The 15,171-nt window shown below is 41.3% G+C and overlaps 1 protein-coding gene across 1 annotated transcript; it reads right to left on the bottom strand.

The window, feature by feature from the left end:
• Positions 1 to 557: 557 nt before the first annotated feature.
• On the bottom strand, positions 558 to 12,570 carry DPPA4 (developmental pluripotency associated 4). Its single transcript, XM_004606805.2, has 7 exons — positions 12,547 to 12,570; positions 10,627 to 10,771; positions 9,055 to 9,215; positions 8,907 to 8,957; positions 8,078 to 8,348; positions 4,343 to 4,538; positions 558 to 588 (listed from the first exon to the last, which is right to left on the bottom strand). The coding sequence occupies exons 1-7, from the start codon at positions 12,568 to 12,570 to the stop codon at positions 558 to 560; spliced, it is 879 nt and encodes a 292-aa protein (XP_004606862.2).
• Positions 12,571 to 15,171: the final 2,601 nt, after the last annotated feature.

The raw sequence follows: 15,171 nt of genomic DNA, 5'->3' as shown, positions 1-15,171 counted from the left end.
CAAGCAAAGCATGTACACATTTTATCACTGAGCTACATCATTTTCATTTTGACAGAAGTGGGAAGAAGGAGAATATAAAACATGTACAGCTTTTTGTATGTCGACATTTCAAAGTGGTTAAATAAATACATCATGGGATCTTTTTAGGTGGGGGCGGTTAATTCTACCAACACAAAAATTATTTGCACACAATAAGTACTATTTCCCAAGACATAATAGATAACATTTTTATATACACATTTTAAATCCAATATATTATACTTCCAACATTTTCAAGCAGTAACAACAAACAGAACAGTTACAAGTGGAAATGATATTGGCAAAGCTGCCCTGGTTTTATCCCACAGAAACATTGCTTATATGTTAAGAATATATCTTTGGAGACTAGGAAAGAACATTAACTTTGGCTTCAAATACTTGAGTCTAAAATAATTAAACTTAGAATGTGGAAAGTACGGAGGTTGTAGAGATCAACAATTGAAGTCAGCAACAATTGTGACTGTAGCCATCTTTTCTTTTTTAATTAGAGCAGCACCCTTGTCCTTGATATTACAGTCTCACTGGAGGCTTTTCATCAATGCCTTATTCCTATAAAACAAAAGATGAAACCTCATCAAGCCCCATGCACATAAAGCAAGCGTTCTACTGCTTGAGACATTTCCCTATATTTCCCTTGGCCCTCAAACATAATGTTCCTTAAGCTGTCTCTTAAAAGTCAGAATGTAATATCAAGTTGCATTATTGAAAATAACTCAGAAGCTCACTATTGAAACACCAACAATATGGCTTTAAACATTAGGATCTTGGTTGGGAAGCATGTGACCATTAAGGAATAACAAGGATTCAACTTCCCATAAAATTTCTGTTCTGTGCAGCCATGACAGGAGAGAGCCCAGGAGTGGATCTTGTTCCCACAAGATCCTGAAGCCCAAGTATGTCCTTAAAGTGACAGCCAGAGTGATGACAGTTTCATTCAACTTGATAGGCATGGAGATAATCACTCATGGCAGGGGGCAGGGAGACCCGAAGGGGGAAAGGACAGGTATTCCCTAACTCACTGCAGCCTGTTGAGGGCAGACTCCCTGGGACCCAAAAGGAACTGCAATCCTGGCTGATGGAGGAACAGGTGAGCCAGAAGGGCTTGCTTGCATTTTGTTTCTGTCCTCTGACAGATGTCCAAGACTGCTGGTGTTCAATAAACACCAAAGGTGTTCCCACAGCAAGTAAACAGAGAGCTTCCTGGAGTTAGAAAAATCGCTTCCCTGCACCCGCACAGCCCATCCTTCCCGAGAGGCATTCTATTTTCCATTCCAATAGAGCCCAGACACAAGTATACACCCCCCTGCAGCATAAAATTCCCAAGTGATTAAGATTCACTTTAAGATTCTGTATCTCGGGCTGGAGTGAGAGTACAGCGGGTAGGGCATTTGCCTTGCATGTGGCTGACCCGGGTTTGACCCTCGACATTCCATATGGTCCCCCCAAGCAGCGCCAGGAGTAATTCCTGAGTTCAGAGCCAGGAGTAACCCCTGAGCATCGTTGGCTGTGACCCTCTGCTCACACCCCCCCAAAGATTCTGCATCTCTAGCTCTGGACTTCGTTTGTGAATACAGAAAAACCTTCCCCAGTTCTTTCTGTTACTTGCTCAACCAGCATCCATTACCTGTACTCATGACTGCTTAGAACCTTATGTTATCTAAGTAGGTATATTAATATACCAACTTTAGTATTCATTTGATAAGAATTTATGATCAGGGGATATGATTCAATAAGTGTGAGTCCCAATGCAGGCAATTTCTCCCCATTGACTTCAAATTGACTTTTCTCACTGTTCCTTCTGTCTTCTTTAAGGCACCCTAAAATACTTCTGCTCTTTGAAGCTTTGGCCCAGCTCAACTCCTCTGACCCTATCAACATTTAAATACTTAACAAATAATTATCTCAAAGTCTGATTTCGCTTTATTCGAATACTTTCAGAAGGTTGTTTTTTTTCCTCCTGCTTTCTGGGTCACACCTGGCGATGCATAGGGGTTACTCCTGGCTCATGCACTCAGGGGACCAAATGGGATGCCAGGAATTGAACCTGGGTCAGCAGTGTGCAAGGTTCCAGCCCCAACCTTCAGAAGGTTTTAATTGCTCTTATATACCTCCTTCTTAGGCAGTGAAAACCTCAATTCAGTTAGTTATTTAAAATTCTTTACCAGCCCATCACCAAGGGTAAAGAGCAGCAGGGATCCAGACTCTTTCAGTCCTACCCCCAGGAAATTGCTGGCCAACTTTTGCATATGTGCATTTTTCTTGAAAACTGTGTTCCCAGGCAAGGAATGTAGCTCAGTGGCAGAGCTTATGCCTTGCATAAAAGAAGCCAAATTCAATCCCTGGCACTGCAAAAACCAAACATGTTTTCTATAAATCCTAACATAATGGCTTTTTGGAATAAAATTTTCTTTACTTGATGATTTAATTTGAACTGTGCACACCTCTGGTCCAATTTTTTCATCATAATTGAGACACAGAAATGGAAATCTAGTAAAGTAGCAATTATAAAGTTATGGAAACAGGTTGCTAGTAGAAACAGACTGTCCAGGATTTTCTTCCCTTCATCTGGTGCTGCCGCTACTTCAAAACAGTAATCCCGCTTTCTCTGTCATCCCTGATTTGTCAATTGTGTTGGCTTATCTTAATTTAAAATAATATTCTGCTTGCCATTTTTTTTTTTGGGAAATAGGATCCATGGTTACTTTATATGCTTTATGCATGGAAACACAAATTTATCAGAGCTGTTCTCCTAGGTTTATTTCTCACCAATCACTTTATTTAGTGGATTGATTTAATTTGGCTTGGAACTTAAGTTTTACAGAAAAGCCTTTTTCCCTTTACCCCCCCCAAAAAAAAACTTTGTCACCTTCCTTCTATTCTTTCATGATTGTTTCTAAAGTTCATTGTTTGCTGAATATAATGATATTTTATTGATCATTATCACATAACTAATACACTTTCAAAAATACCACTGGTAATGGGTAAACTCTAAATCACCAGCATTCAAAACCTTCTATAATTTGACCACAAATTAATGATATTATGTAAAATCTGTAATGCTCAATTCTGAGCTCTTTTTTTTTTTTTTGGTTTCACTGTACATTTTTTAAATCATGGCTTCATGCAAACCAATTTCACTGAAATAATTTTTAAGAATTCAGTATATAACTTAAAATTTAATATTTAATATTACTCTAAATTAAATTTAATATTGCTCTAACAGACTCAATGTTAAGAACTGTTACACATAAACTCATTTAATTTTCATTATTCTTAGGCATTATTATGTCCATCTTATAAATAAAACTGAAACTTACTATCTACCATAGACTTTCATATTTTGTAACAAAGAAGTACCCTTCAATTTCTACTATGCCCTCTTTATCATAGAATTAGCACTGAACCATATGCTGAAAAATACCCTTCTCTCTAGCCATTTCTTCTTTCAAGAAGCCTCTTTGACATTTCTCTGCATTACTTTAATACACTACTTGGTATTAAGCTACTTATGTTCCAGGTATCTCAATCAGCTATAGACAACAGAAAGTGGCTTTTATTCTTTTTCTTTTTTAGTTTTACTTTGGGCACACTTAGTGAGGCTCAGGGGTTACTCTTGGTTCTGCATTCAGGAATCATTCCTGGTGGGCTTGGGGGATCCTATCGGATGCCGCAGATCAAATCTGGGTCGGCTGCATAGAAGGCAATCCCCCTACACACTGTACTATCTTTCCAGCCCAGAAAGTGTTTTTCGTTTGTTTGTTTGTTCATTTAAAAATAAACCATTATTTCTGTACAGTGCACATACCGGGAATATAATTATACAATGTTTCTTTTGAATTATGGGATTCTAGATAGAAGTCTTTTTTTTTGGGGGGGGGGGCTGGCAGGGGCGCAGAGACACCCAGCAATGGCCAGGTCAAGGCAAATGCCCAACCCTCTGTACACCACTCTAGCCCCATCCGGGTAGATGTCTTACACCCTGACATATAAATACTCTTTTCCTTTGGGATATACTTACCTGAGTGATGATTTTCTTGAAACTATTTACTGACAACTTGATCTTAAAAGATCAGATAAGGAATTTATCTGATAGCTAGGGTTGGAATGGGTTTCTAAAGTTGGTTCATGCAGCCAAGTTGGGTTCCTAACCCTGCCTTCCAAAGGGTCTCCCCCAAGCCCACAAGGAGTGATCCCTGAGCACTTAGTCCAGAGTAACCCCTGAGCATTGCTAGTTATGCCCCACCCCAACCCCCAAAAAAAAGAAAGAAAAAAATTTGATTTGTAGAAAAGCAGTAGGTGATACCTTTGGACACATTTAGGGCATAGCATATTGTCCTCCATGTTTGGGGGTGGAAAATTGCAGGAAGGGAGCAGGAAGAGTGCACACACTTGTCCTTTTCTCTCGGGTACCCAAGCTTGGCCTGCATGAAACTGTAGATGGACCCATCCTTCTGCGTTTGCTGGGAGAGTTCTCCCATGCACCACACACCACCTGACATCTGGAAAAGAAAAAAATGAATTATGAACACAGTATGAACCAACTAGACTGTTCAAGAGAGTATCATGGTCTTTGAATCTGCTCTTTGTCTGTTCAAACTCAATCTGTGAACCTAGCATCCTAACTTAACCAACTCTATCCTCCCTGTAAATGGAATGAATAATGCAAAATAGTTCCTGTTTAAACTTTTTTTAATTATATTTTTGTTTCTGTTGAGTTTCAGTCTTGAACCCAGGGCTTGACATATACAGGACAAATATTCTGTCACTAAGCTATATCCCTGATACTTGTTTAAACCTTTGAGCAACATAAGGTGTGTAAGTGTGTTCCCTGCACCAACCCCACTCCTCTCAAAAAGAAATTAGAGGGAAAAACAACAGTAGAGATCATCCTATTATATACAGATTCAATGCAGTCCCCATCAGAATTTCCATGGAGTTATTCTAGAGATATGGACAAAAAATATTACATTAGTAAAATCCCTGAAAAGCAGAATAATCCTTGAAATAAAAGATAGGTGGACTTCTCTACTCTTAATTCTAAATCATATTGTAAAGCTATGTTAATCAAAACTGTGTAGCACTAGAGTAAAAGCATACTCTTAGATCAATGCAAACAGAACTAAGAACCAGAGATACACCATCAGATATATTGCCAGTTAATCAAGTTGCAACAACGAAGAAAGGTGCATGAAATAAGCAATGACAGACTCATTAACAAACAATGTTGGGAATACTCTTTATTCACGTATTAAAAACAACAACAAAAAATGAAAACCACATCAGGAACCAGAGAGCTGCCTCAATAGGCTGAGTGCATGCTCTGCATGCAACAGGCCTAGATTTTGGGAGCAAACTCTGAGCAGAGAGCCAGGAGTGTCCCTAAGCACTGCTGGTTGTGACCCAACCCTTACCCAACTCTTTCCTTGGACCCCTCCCACCAAAAAGACTCCTATATCACACCATAAACAAAAGACAAGTCAAAAAATGCACTCAAGACTGGATATTGGCTCTGAGTCCATAGTATACACCAAGAAAAGTAGAGATTGCATCATGATATCGATTTTAGAGGTGTTTTCCATCATTTTACCTGACTGGCCATGATAACGAAAGCAAAAAATAAACAAATGGGGCTAAATTAAAAACAAAATCCCACTACAACAGAAACATTGAATTGAATAAAGTCACTCTATTAAGTGAAAAAAGAAACTTGCTCATGACATACTAAGGATCAAAATCTAAGATTTATAAAGCTGTCACAAAATATGGCAACTAAAGACCAAACAGCAACAATTAAATAATAAAAAAAAAAGGCAGAAGAGCTAAACAGATACTTCATCAAAGACACAGAGAGCCAACAGGTATGTGAAAAAATTTTTCATCCCTTATTATGGAAATGAACATCAAAACAATGAGATATGGTCTTACACCGTAAGGATGACATACAAGCCTGCAAACCACCAGTATTGGCGGGCATAGGATGAGAAACAAACCATCATACGCTGTAAGTGGAAATGTTCACTGGTTCAGCCTTTATGAATAACTGTAGAAACTTCTCAAAAAAATTAAAAATAGAGCTTCCATATGACCCAATTACATCTACTCTACCAAAGAGTATTATTTTGAGAAGACATTTGCTCACCTATGTTTACTGCAGGATTATTCACACAATAGCTAAGCTCTGGAAACTGCCCCAGTGCCAAATAATGGGTGAGTTTAAATCAAGTTGTGGTTATACAAACATAATGGAATACAACTCAGGTATAAGAAAAAACAAATTCTTCAGTTAGCTAGCCCAGGGATAGAATGAAGGGTAAATAAGCTGACTGAGTAAGTTAAAGTTGAAAGGTCACACACCAAACTCACTCATATGTGGCATTAAGTGAACATAGTAAGGTGAGGAGAAAAGAGAATTGTGCAGGGATAGAAGGGGACGTGCTGGAGATAGTATAATGGATAGGAAACTGGCCTTGCACCTGGTCCACCCGGGTTTGATCCCCAGCCATCCCATATGGTCCCTTGAGCTTGCCAGGAGTGATCCCTGAGTGCAGAGCCAGGAGGAAACCTAGAGAATCAATGGGTATGGCCCCCAAACCAAAACAAATTTTTGAAAAATTGTAATTTGACTTGGGGTGGGTAGGGATAAAGAAGCAGTGTTTGGGCAATTCTTGGCAATGCTTAGCACTATTCCTGCCTCTGCACTCAGGAATCACCCTGGCGGTGCTCAGGGGAGCATTTGGGATGCTCTGGGAATGGAACCTGGGTCAGCTGCATGCAAGGCAAGCACCTAATCTGCTGTATTATCTCTCTGTGCTCCTAAAATCCTGATTTGGAAAAAACGAGAAGTGTTAAAGGCGGTATAGTTACATGAGTAGATGAAATGATCAAAACTTTACTTTTACCCATCTTAGATTTTCATCTGGGATTCCTACAGAAAATCAGATTAATAAGTGATGAGGCTGTCTTCAGCACAAGGAACATTTACATTCTGCCTCCAGGCAGTTAAGAGGAAGATTTGTCTGGGTTTTCTTAATTGCCTTTAGCGCAAAATAATTTTTATGTCAGAGGTATATTTTCCAGTGACAGAGCACATTCTTTGCATGTGTTAGTATCACGCTCGATTCTCGTACAGCCAATAAAAAAAGGCAAGCATATTATGGAATGCCATATTCTAATCTGCTTCAAGAGAATTACGAAATCAAATTGGTCTGGGAAGTCTATTATTAATTATATTGAGGAGTCTCAATACAATAGACACTGTCTTGTGCTAACTAGTTTATGATCTTCCTGCATGGCATATTCTATAATTCTCACTACACTGCAAGGTAGTTATTAACTTACTTTATGATGAGGAAACTGAAAGCTATAATTATCAAGTTAGCTTATTTAAAAATTTTTGAGATAAAATTGCTTAATAACATTGCATACATTTCAAGAATACAGCTTTACACTTTGACATCTGTGTATCCTCTGTTATAACCACCACCGGAATTTTCCATCTACCATCAAACAATTGACCTCCTTGACCCAATTGACCCAATTGACCCACCACAAACAACCTGTACTTATAAACAGATATTAGAAGATCCAGGGCTCAAGCTCTGAAGACAATATTTGAGAGCAATGGTTTTCAGGCCACATCTTCAGCATAGCCCAGGAAGCTGTTCAAAATCAAAATTTCTAGACCCTCCCTCAGACCCAAATCCCAAATTTGGGACAAGGCCCAGGCCAAACACCAGTCATTCAGGTGATTCTGCTAAATCCTAAAATTGATCAGATATTAAGATGAATGAAATGAAACTCATTTTTTTTTTGGGCGGGGGGGGGGGTGTCACACCCAGTGATGCTCAGGGGTTACTCCTGGTTCTACACTCAGGAGTTACTCCTGGCAGTGCTTGGGGAACCATATGGGATGCCGGGGATTGAGTACAAGTAGGCCGTATGCAAGGCAAATGCCCTGCCCGCTGTATTATTGCTCTGGCCCCGAAACTCATTTCTTTCTCTGGACCAGAACCCGGACCAGTCCTTATTATTAACCTACCATCGGACTCCTGTGTTGACTGTGCCTCCACTTCTTCTGTCTTCCCAGCGATGGCTGCGATTCTCGCCCAGGAGGCAAACACAGAATCTGGAGCTGAAGTGGTCACTACCACAGTTTCCGGTCCCTCCACGACAGGCACCATCTCCGCTCCAGGAATAGCCACTTCTGATGTCCCTTCAGAACCCTGCAGAGCTATTTTTGCCATACCCATCATTGATCTCCTCTTCGATTCTGTCAGGATCCTCGCCTCTTTTGCATTATCAGGAATGTCCTACGGGGTGAGGGTATAGATCAAAACGTGTAATTTTTTTTTTTTTGGGTCACACCCAGCGATGCTCAGGGGTTACTCCTGGCTTTGCACTCAGGAATTACTCCTGGCAGTGCTTGGGGGACCATATGGGATGCCGGGGATCGAACCCGGGTCGGCCGCGTGCAAGGCAAACGCCCTACCCGCTGTGCTATCGCTCCGGCCCCAAAACGTGTAATTTTTTTATTCTTTGTACAGAGACGGTGAAAAGTGAGGTAAGGAATGTTTCTCTCTCCCTCTGTTTTTTTTCCTTCCCTTTTTGGGTCACACCCAGCGATGCATAGGGAGGTTACTCCTGGCAGTCTTGGGGGACCATATGGATGTTGGGAATCGTTGGGAATCGAACCCAGGTCAGCTGTGTGCAGGGCAAATGCCCTACCTGCTGTGCTATTGCCTTAGCCCCAAGGGATGTTTCTTTCTAGTAAGAGGGTACAAGAGCCCCATTTGATCTCTGGTGCTAAAACTGACTATTAGGGGAGAATTAAACCTCTGGCTCTGCCAAATTTCCAGAAAACGACTTACCTTCTGATTTGGGTATGCATATTCACAGATTCGCTTATATATCTCCAATTTCTAAGACAAGAGAAAAATGAATTAATAAAGAAAGGCTCCTATCCTTTCTTGCAGCAGCATGGGGGGTTGTGGGGGACTCTCCCACCCCAGCCCTTACCTGGCCTTTGGTGCTTATCTTTAGTTCACGGCCCCAGGCCCGAACAATGTCCCGGTGAAGCAGGTTGACTGGTGGCATTTGAGAGGGCAACGGGGGGATTGGTATCTTCTTCCGAATTCTGACTTTGTCACTGCCCTGTGATGCTCTTTGTGAACATGAAACTGGGAAGAATAAAAGAAATGAATTATATGACTAATTAACTACTGTCTAAATTTCTAGATTTTAGAGTTTATTTATGTTTAAGTTTTTGAGGTCACATCCAATGGCTGGTGCCTGTGGGCTATTCCCGTGAGTTGCTGGGGATGAAACAGTGGCTTCCACATTGGTTTCAGTACCCTGCTCCTTTTCCTGGTCCCTGCACTACCTTTCAAACTACCATTACTTAGTTCTCACAGTCCAGTCTCCATTGTAGAATTTAATGACTTGTCGAAGACCATCTAACCTCCGAGTGACAGGACTTGGAACTTATGATACCCCTTTTCTACTTCCTAAAACTAGCCACTGTTCACATACATTTGCCCCTTTGTGAGCCCTTCAATTCAGGGACTCCAGGAGATTACATGAGATATTGCACTTCCTATCCACGGGGAGTGATAGAAATGTTAGATCTGAGATCATAAATAGCGATGCTTTGTCCTCCTCTCACTAAAAATGAAAGAAACCACCTGCAATAACACAACACATGAAATCACTAATGCCCACAATTTTCCAATCTCACTGCACATGGCTCGCTGGCAACTTCACCTCATGCTTGTACCATTCCGGAAAGACAGACAGATCACTCCTCCAGAGCAGACACAATAATTAGACTTACCATGCCCATGATTTACTGAGTAAAGTGCAGATATTTTGGCTAATTAATACACTAATTATCGATGTAAATCATGACTGACATCCCTTCCCACATCCAACCCGGCAAGGTAAACAGGAAGTGGAGTTTCAAGGTTAGGATTTCAAATTTACCATCTGTCCCCAAATTGCTACACATTAAAGATGAAATGATAATCAGGACCAAACCTGCTGTGGAAGTTTGGAGACAGCTAAAATGTGTCTTCTAATTTTGGATTTTGGAATCATAGCAATAGCACAGCGGGTAGGTCATTTGCCTTGCACACAGCTGACCCGGGTTCGATTCCTCCATCCCTTTTGGAGAGCCCAGCAAGCTACCAAGAGCATCCTGCCTGCACGGCAGAGCCTGGCAAGCTCCCCATGGCATATTTGATATGCCAAAAACAGTAACAAATCTCACAATGGAGACATTACTGGTGCCCGGTCAAGCAAATCGATGAACGGGATGAGAGTGCTACAGTGCTACCATAAAGCGCTCGGGGACTCTGGGGGTCCAGGGTATCAAACCTGGGTTTGCAGCACACATGGCAAGTGCCTTAAGCTATGTACTATTAACCCTTGCACTATGTCTCCAGCTCAAGTTCATAATAGAAATAAGCAGAAACAGGTTTTAGGAAAACGAGATTTAAGCAAGGTTTCATAAAAGACAGAAATCTCTACTCAAAAATACCTATTTCTTTAGACCCAAGGAAATGGAATTTGAGGATTTATTTGATATCCTACCTTTGTCATCATTCATACTTATTTTTCGTTTGGTCCCCTTTGCTGGGGTTCTTTGGGAAGTCAGTGTGCTTGGTTCACTAGAAACTTGGCATTCCTCTACCGACACAGGTGTGGACTGTGAAACCTCTTTCTCTGTGGAGTTTCGCTGTGGAGACAGAAAACAGCCAGTTATATTCTGGTGTCCAAACCCACCATGCATACTGCCTGCCTTAAGATAACCTGTGCCAAAGCATCACAACAATCTTTGACATTCATTGGTGGTGGAGATTCTCCAAGTAACTTTAAAATATATATATATATTTATTTTTTGCTTTTTGGGTCACACCCGGCGATACACAGGGGTTACTCCTCGCTCTACACTCAGGAATTACTCCTGGCGGTGCTCGGGGGACCATATGGGATGCTGGGAATCGAACCCGGGTCAGCCGAGTGCAAGGCAAACACCCTACCTGCTGTGCTATGGCTGCAGCCCCCAGGTAACTTCTTAATACCAAGCATTATTTATAGGATAGGGAAGCAATGAGGAAGAAATGGGAGGCCAGTTCAAACGTATACGAGACGTGGGAAAATACAGATACCAGCAAAAACTGTAGAATGAAAGTGGCTTTGCTTTGGGGAATGTGGGGTCCTTATATCATGTAAATATTCATATCGCTCACCTAGAACATTTTACCTATTTTTTCCTCTTTCAAATAAATGAGTTTTCATACTAATGCCAGAGAAACACTATACGTCCACCCCAGAATATCACCGCATTGAGTCTAAGTGTATTAAAAAATTAATGCAATCTACCATCCTCTCATCTCCCATTCCAGTCTTCCGGCCTGCCTTCATTTTGGGGCCACACTCAGCACGGCTCAGGGTCACACTAGTTGTCCTGGGACAGGGAAATAAGGATGTTTGTGATCATGTGGTGCCAGGAACGGAACCTGGGGCTCCCGCTGGCAAACACGCACTGCAGTCTTGAAGCTAGTGCCGGGCCCCCCAACCAGCTTCTTTTTACTACTTCCCAGAGCCCCAGACGCCAGTTAGAAATTCCTTTCCTTTCTAGTTACTTTGGCCCGAAGGGAAATCACTCAGCTCCACCCTTGTTCCATTTACATTTCTTTCCTCTTGCTGAATTTCGGTTTAAGTGTTCATCTGGCAATCCTTTGTAGTCTTTGTAAACTAAAGTCACCACAAACCGCACAGGCCTCAATTCCCAGCACTTGTCAGCTGCAAAGTTACAGGCAAATCGGGATTAAATCCCAGGTCAGCCAGATCCCAAGTGTGAACCAATTCTACCAATTCCACAAACAAATTAACAATTGTATGCCATTTTTACATCTCTACAGCAATTTCACATTGGTATTCAAAATTTACATTTGCAAAGCACTGACTCAATTCTCATTCTCTGGCCTCCCTGGAGTCCTAGAGTTGGGACTAAAAGTGACCAGTTGTAGGAAAGAGACCAGAGTACACTCAGGCTTCACATTGTCTCTGCCTTAAGTTGCTCGCCTGTGACCTTGAATTCAGTCCCCACTCCGCCTCCCCAAGAACCACCAATGCCCAGTTTTTGCCTTTTTCCTTTCCTCAGCTCAATCACCTCTCCCTAAAACCTTGGCTTCACCTTCCCTTTTCCTCCTCCTCTAACCATTTCTCTCCAGGCCCCATACTTTAATCTTCTTTCTACGGGATAAAAACAAAAAACAAAAAAACCTATTTAAAACCAAAACAGAAAATTTGCTATCTTATCATCACTTCCCTCCAAAATATTGCGCTGCAATCACATCCAAGATTTTTTTTTTTTTAACAAATCAAGAAGAAATTCTAAGAATTATACTTCTCAAAAAGAAAAAAGGATCACGTGTACTCAGGGGGAGAGTAAGATACGAGAAGATTGGCAGGGAGAGAAGACAAAGCTACTGAAAGTGTATTTACCTCGTTCGCTATGGAATCCTCCATACTCAGAAAAGGCGTTCATAGGTTCGCCTGGTTTTAAAATGGTCCCAGGCCCGGCACTGTTCTTCGAAGGTTTCCGCCCACTTCCTGCTACCTGAGGCTTCCTCTCCCCGCCCGGCCCCTCCCCCGCGATTTGTGAATGCTAAACCTGGGGACTTCTCAGTCACCTGGTGACAATTGTATGGATGGATTTAATAGATTAATAGTACCATTCCAGTCCTTTCCTTGGAAGTCTGCATAGAATTACTAGAGGCTTAGGGAAGTTGAAAACTTCTTCTGAAACCTTCCAAGGGAAGTTGCTAGAAACTTCTGAAAATGATGTGTGTGGGGGGTTTGTTTAATGATGGACTGGGGGATGGGAGGGTGGGGGTGGGGAGGGAATGGAATTCTGGAACCAAACCTGGGGAATGAAAACAGTGAAAACGTCTAATCATTGATCACACAGATTCTCTCTCTCTCTCTCTCTCTCTCTCTCTCTCTCTCTCTCTCTCTCTCTCTCTCTCTCTCTCTTCCTTTCCTCCCTTCCTTTTTCTTTTTCTTTCCCACTCTTCTGCCCTTACTCCTGTCTCTGTGCTTAGAGGAACCCCTGGCAGTATTGGGGAGCTCTTTCCCAGTTTTGCTATATCTCTGGAGGCTCCCCAAACTTCATTACTTAAGCAATTAAAATTGTAGCTTTCTGTCTGTACTAGTAATAACTAGCCTCTTCTCATCTGTCAGCAACTAATGTATTTAGAAAAAAAATGTTTAAAAAAAGTATTGGTTGCAAATAAATTTTAAGTCCAAAAGTTCACAATCACTTTTATTCTCTATTTTGTTGTTCAAGTTTTAAGAAAGTATTTGATGTGAACAAATTCCAAGTTTAGAAGTTCACAGTAGCATTTTTCTTATTCTCAATTAGGTTTTTCTATGTTTTCGTATTTATTTAGAATCAGTTTGCTATAGAGTTGCATTTTCACTTCCCAATAAATTTTATGTCGTTCTCATGTGTTTCTTCAGAATTGGATTCCTCATCCAATTCTGAATCTAATTCTGAATTTAAGCGTCATCTGATCAAGCATGTTGAAAACAAGATTTGTTGACAAGCTCTGGGTTTTCTGCAAAAGTTTCAGTTACCTTTCCTGAAAGAAAATAGGGTTCATTAGCAGCTTTCCATTTTCTAAAGCAACAACCTAATTTTTGCTCAATGGTATACCAACTTCAGGCATCATCTCCCCAAATTCCGTTGCACAACTGCTACTTCCCACTGTCCCAGTACCATATCCTATTGCTGCCACCGCTATTAAATTACTCACCGCAGAGTAGACAGGAACTGGGCAGGCAGCAAGGTTCAGCGTGCAGCCTCCAGGGCAGGAGCAAAAGCCGAGTTCCTGCCCCCTGGGGCGGGGGTTGCAGGTGGAGCTCCACTAATCTCCCCCGCCCCCCCCAAAACACACACTCCCCAAAGCCTTCCCTGCGGGCTCAGAGTACTAGGGAAATGAGGAAGAAGGGTCTAGACTCAGCGTCTTGAAACTCCTCTATTCTTTAGTTTTTCCATGACAAACAGACTCTTAAAATTACGTAGGAAATTTGCTGGACGACACAGTGCGTAAGAAGGTAAGAGTAACTATATCTTTTTTCTTTTTTTCTTTCTTACTTTTTGGGTCACACCCAGCGATGCACAGGAGCTATTATTGGCTCCTGCACTCAGGAATTACTTCTGGTGATGCTCAGGGAACCATATGAGATGCTTCGAATCGAACCTGGGTCGGCCGGGTGCAGGGCAAACGCTACCTGCTGTGCTATAGCTTCAGTCCCAAGAGTTATCAAGTCTTGATTAACAGAATTGTACCTCTTGAGCATTAAGCTACTGACTCTCAGAGAGGCTTTTTGTGTTGGAAGCCTGCAGGAGAGAAAGGCCTAGTCGGTCACCTCAGTGACAGCCCACAGGACCTCCACCCCCCAAAATACCAGGGAGTCCTAATCCCACATAGCTGCCCCCATACTCCTATTCTCACCTGAAAAACAGTTTTTAAGATACCTCCTTCAGACCCAGGTATTGAGATACCTAATCCTGGGGAAAATGCAATCTGTAATTTGTATTGCAAATGCAGTGTGTGTTGAGATTACGCTTTAGACCTGTGAACTTTGGGGGAGGAGACAACATTTTATTTTACATTTTGGTTGTTGGTTCTTATTTTAGCAAAAATATAAAATAATACCTTCTTTTATATTTTGGAGTCACCATGGCTTAAAATACTGGTAATGATAGAACTTCATGGATACAATATTCTAACAGCACATGCTCCATTTTCCTCCACCAAAGTTCCAAGGTCCCTTATGGCCCACACCTCTCCCCTTGGTTAACACAGGTTTGTAGACTAATGCTCAGGTACTGTTGCCTTTGGCTATTTGTTATTACCTTCATATGCTTTTTTTTTATATCCCATATATATAGAATATGAGACGGGACACCATTTTAAAACAAATTCAGAAAAACAGTTAGTACCCCTGTGTATAAAGGGATTAACACAGTATGATTTAAAATATTTGGGCATAATTGAAAATAGTACTTCATTCTTAAATGAAGAAGCTAATTATCTTTGAACCTGAATTTTTGCAGTTGTA

The sequence above is a fragment of the Sorex araneus genome, chromosome 2 (assembly GCF_027595985.1).
Source record: "Sorex araneus isolate mSorAra2 chromosome 2, mSorAra2.pri, whole genome shotgun sequence".
Lineage (NCBI taxonomy): Eukaryota > Metazoa > Chordata > Mammalia > Eulipotyphla > Soricidae > Sorex > Sorex araneus.
This window is presented reverse-complemented; position numbering and strand designations above follow the sequence as displayed.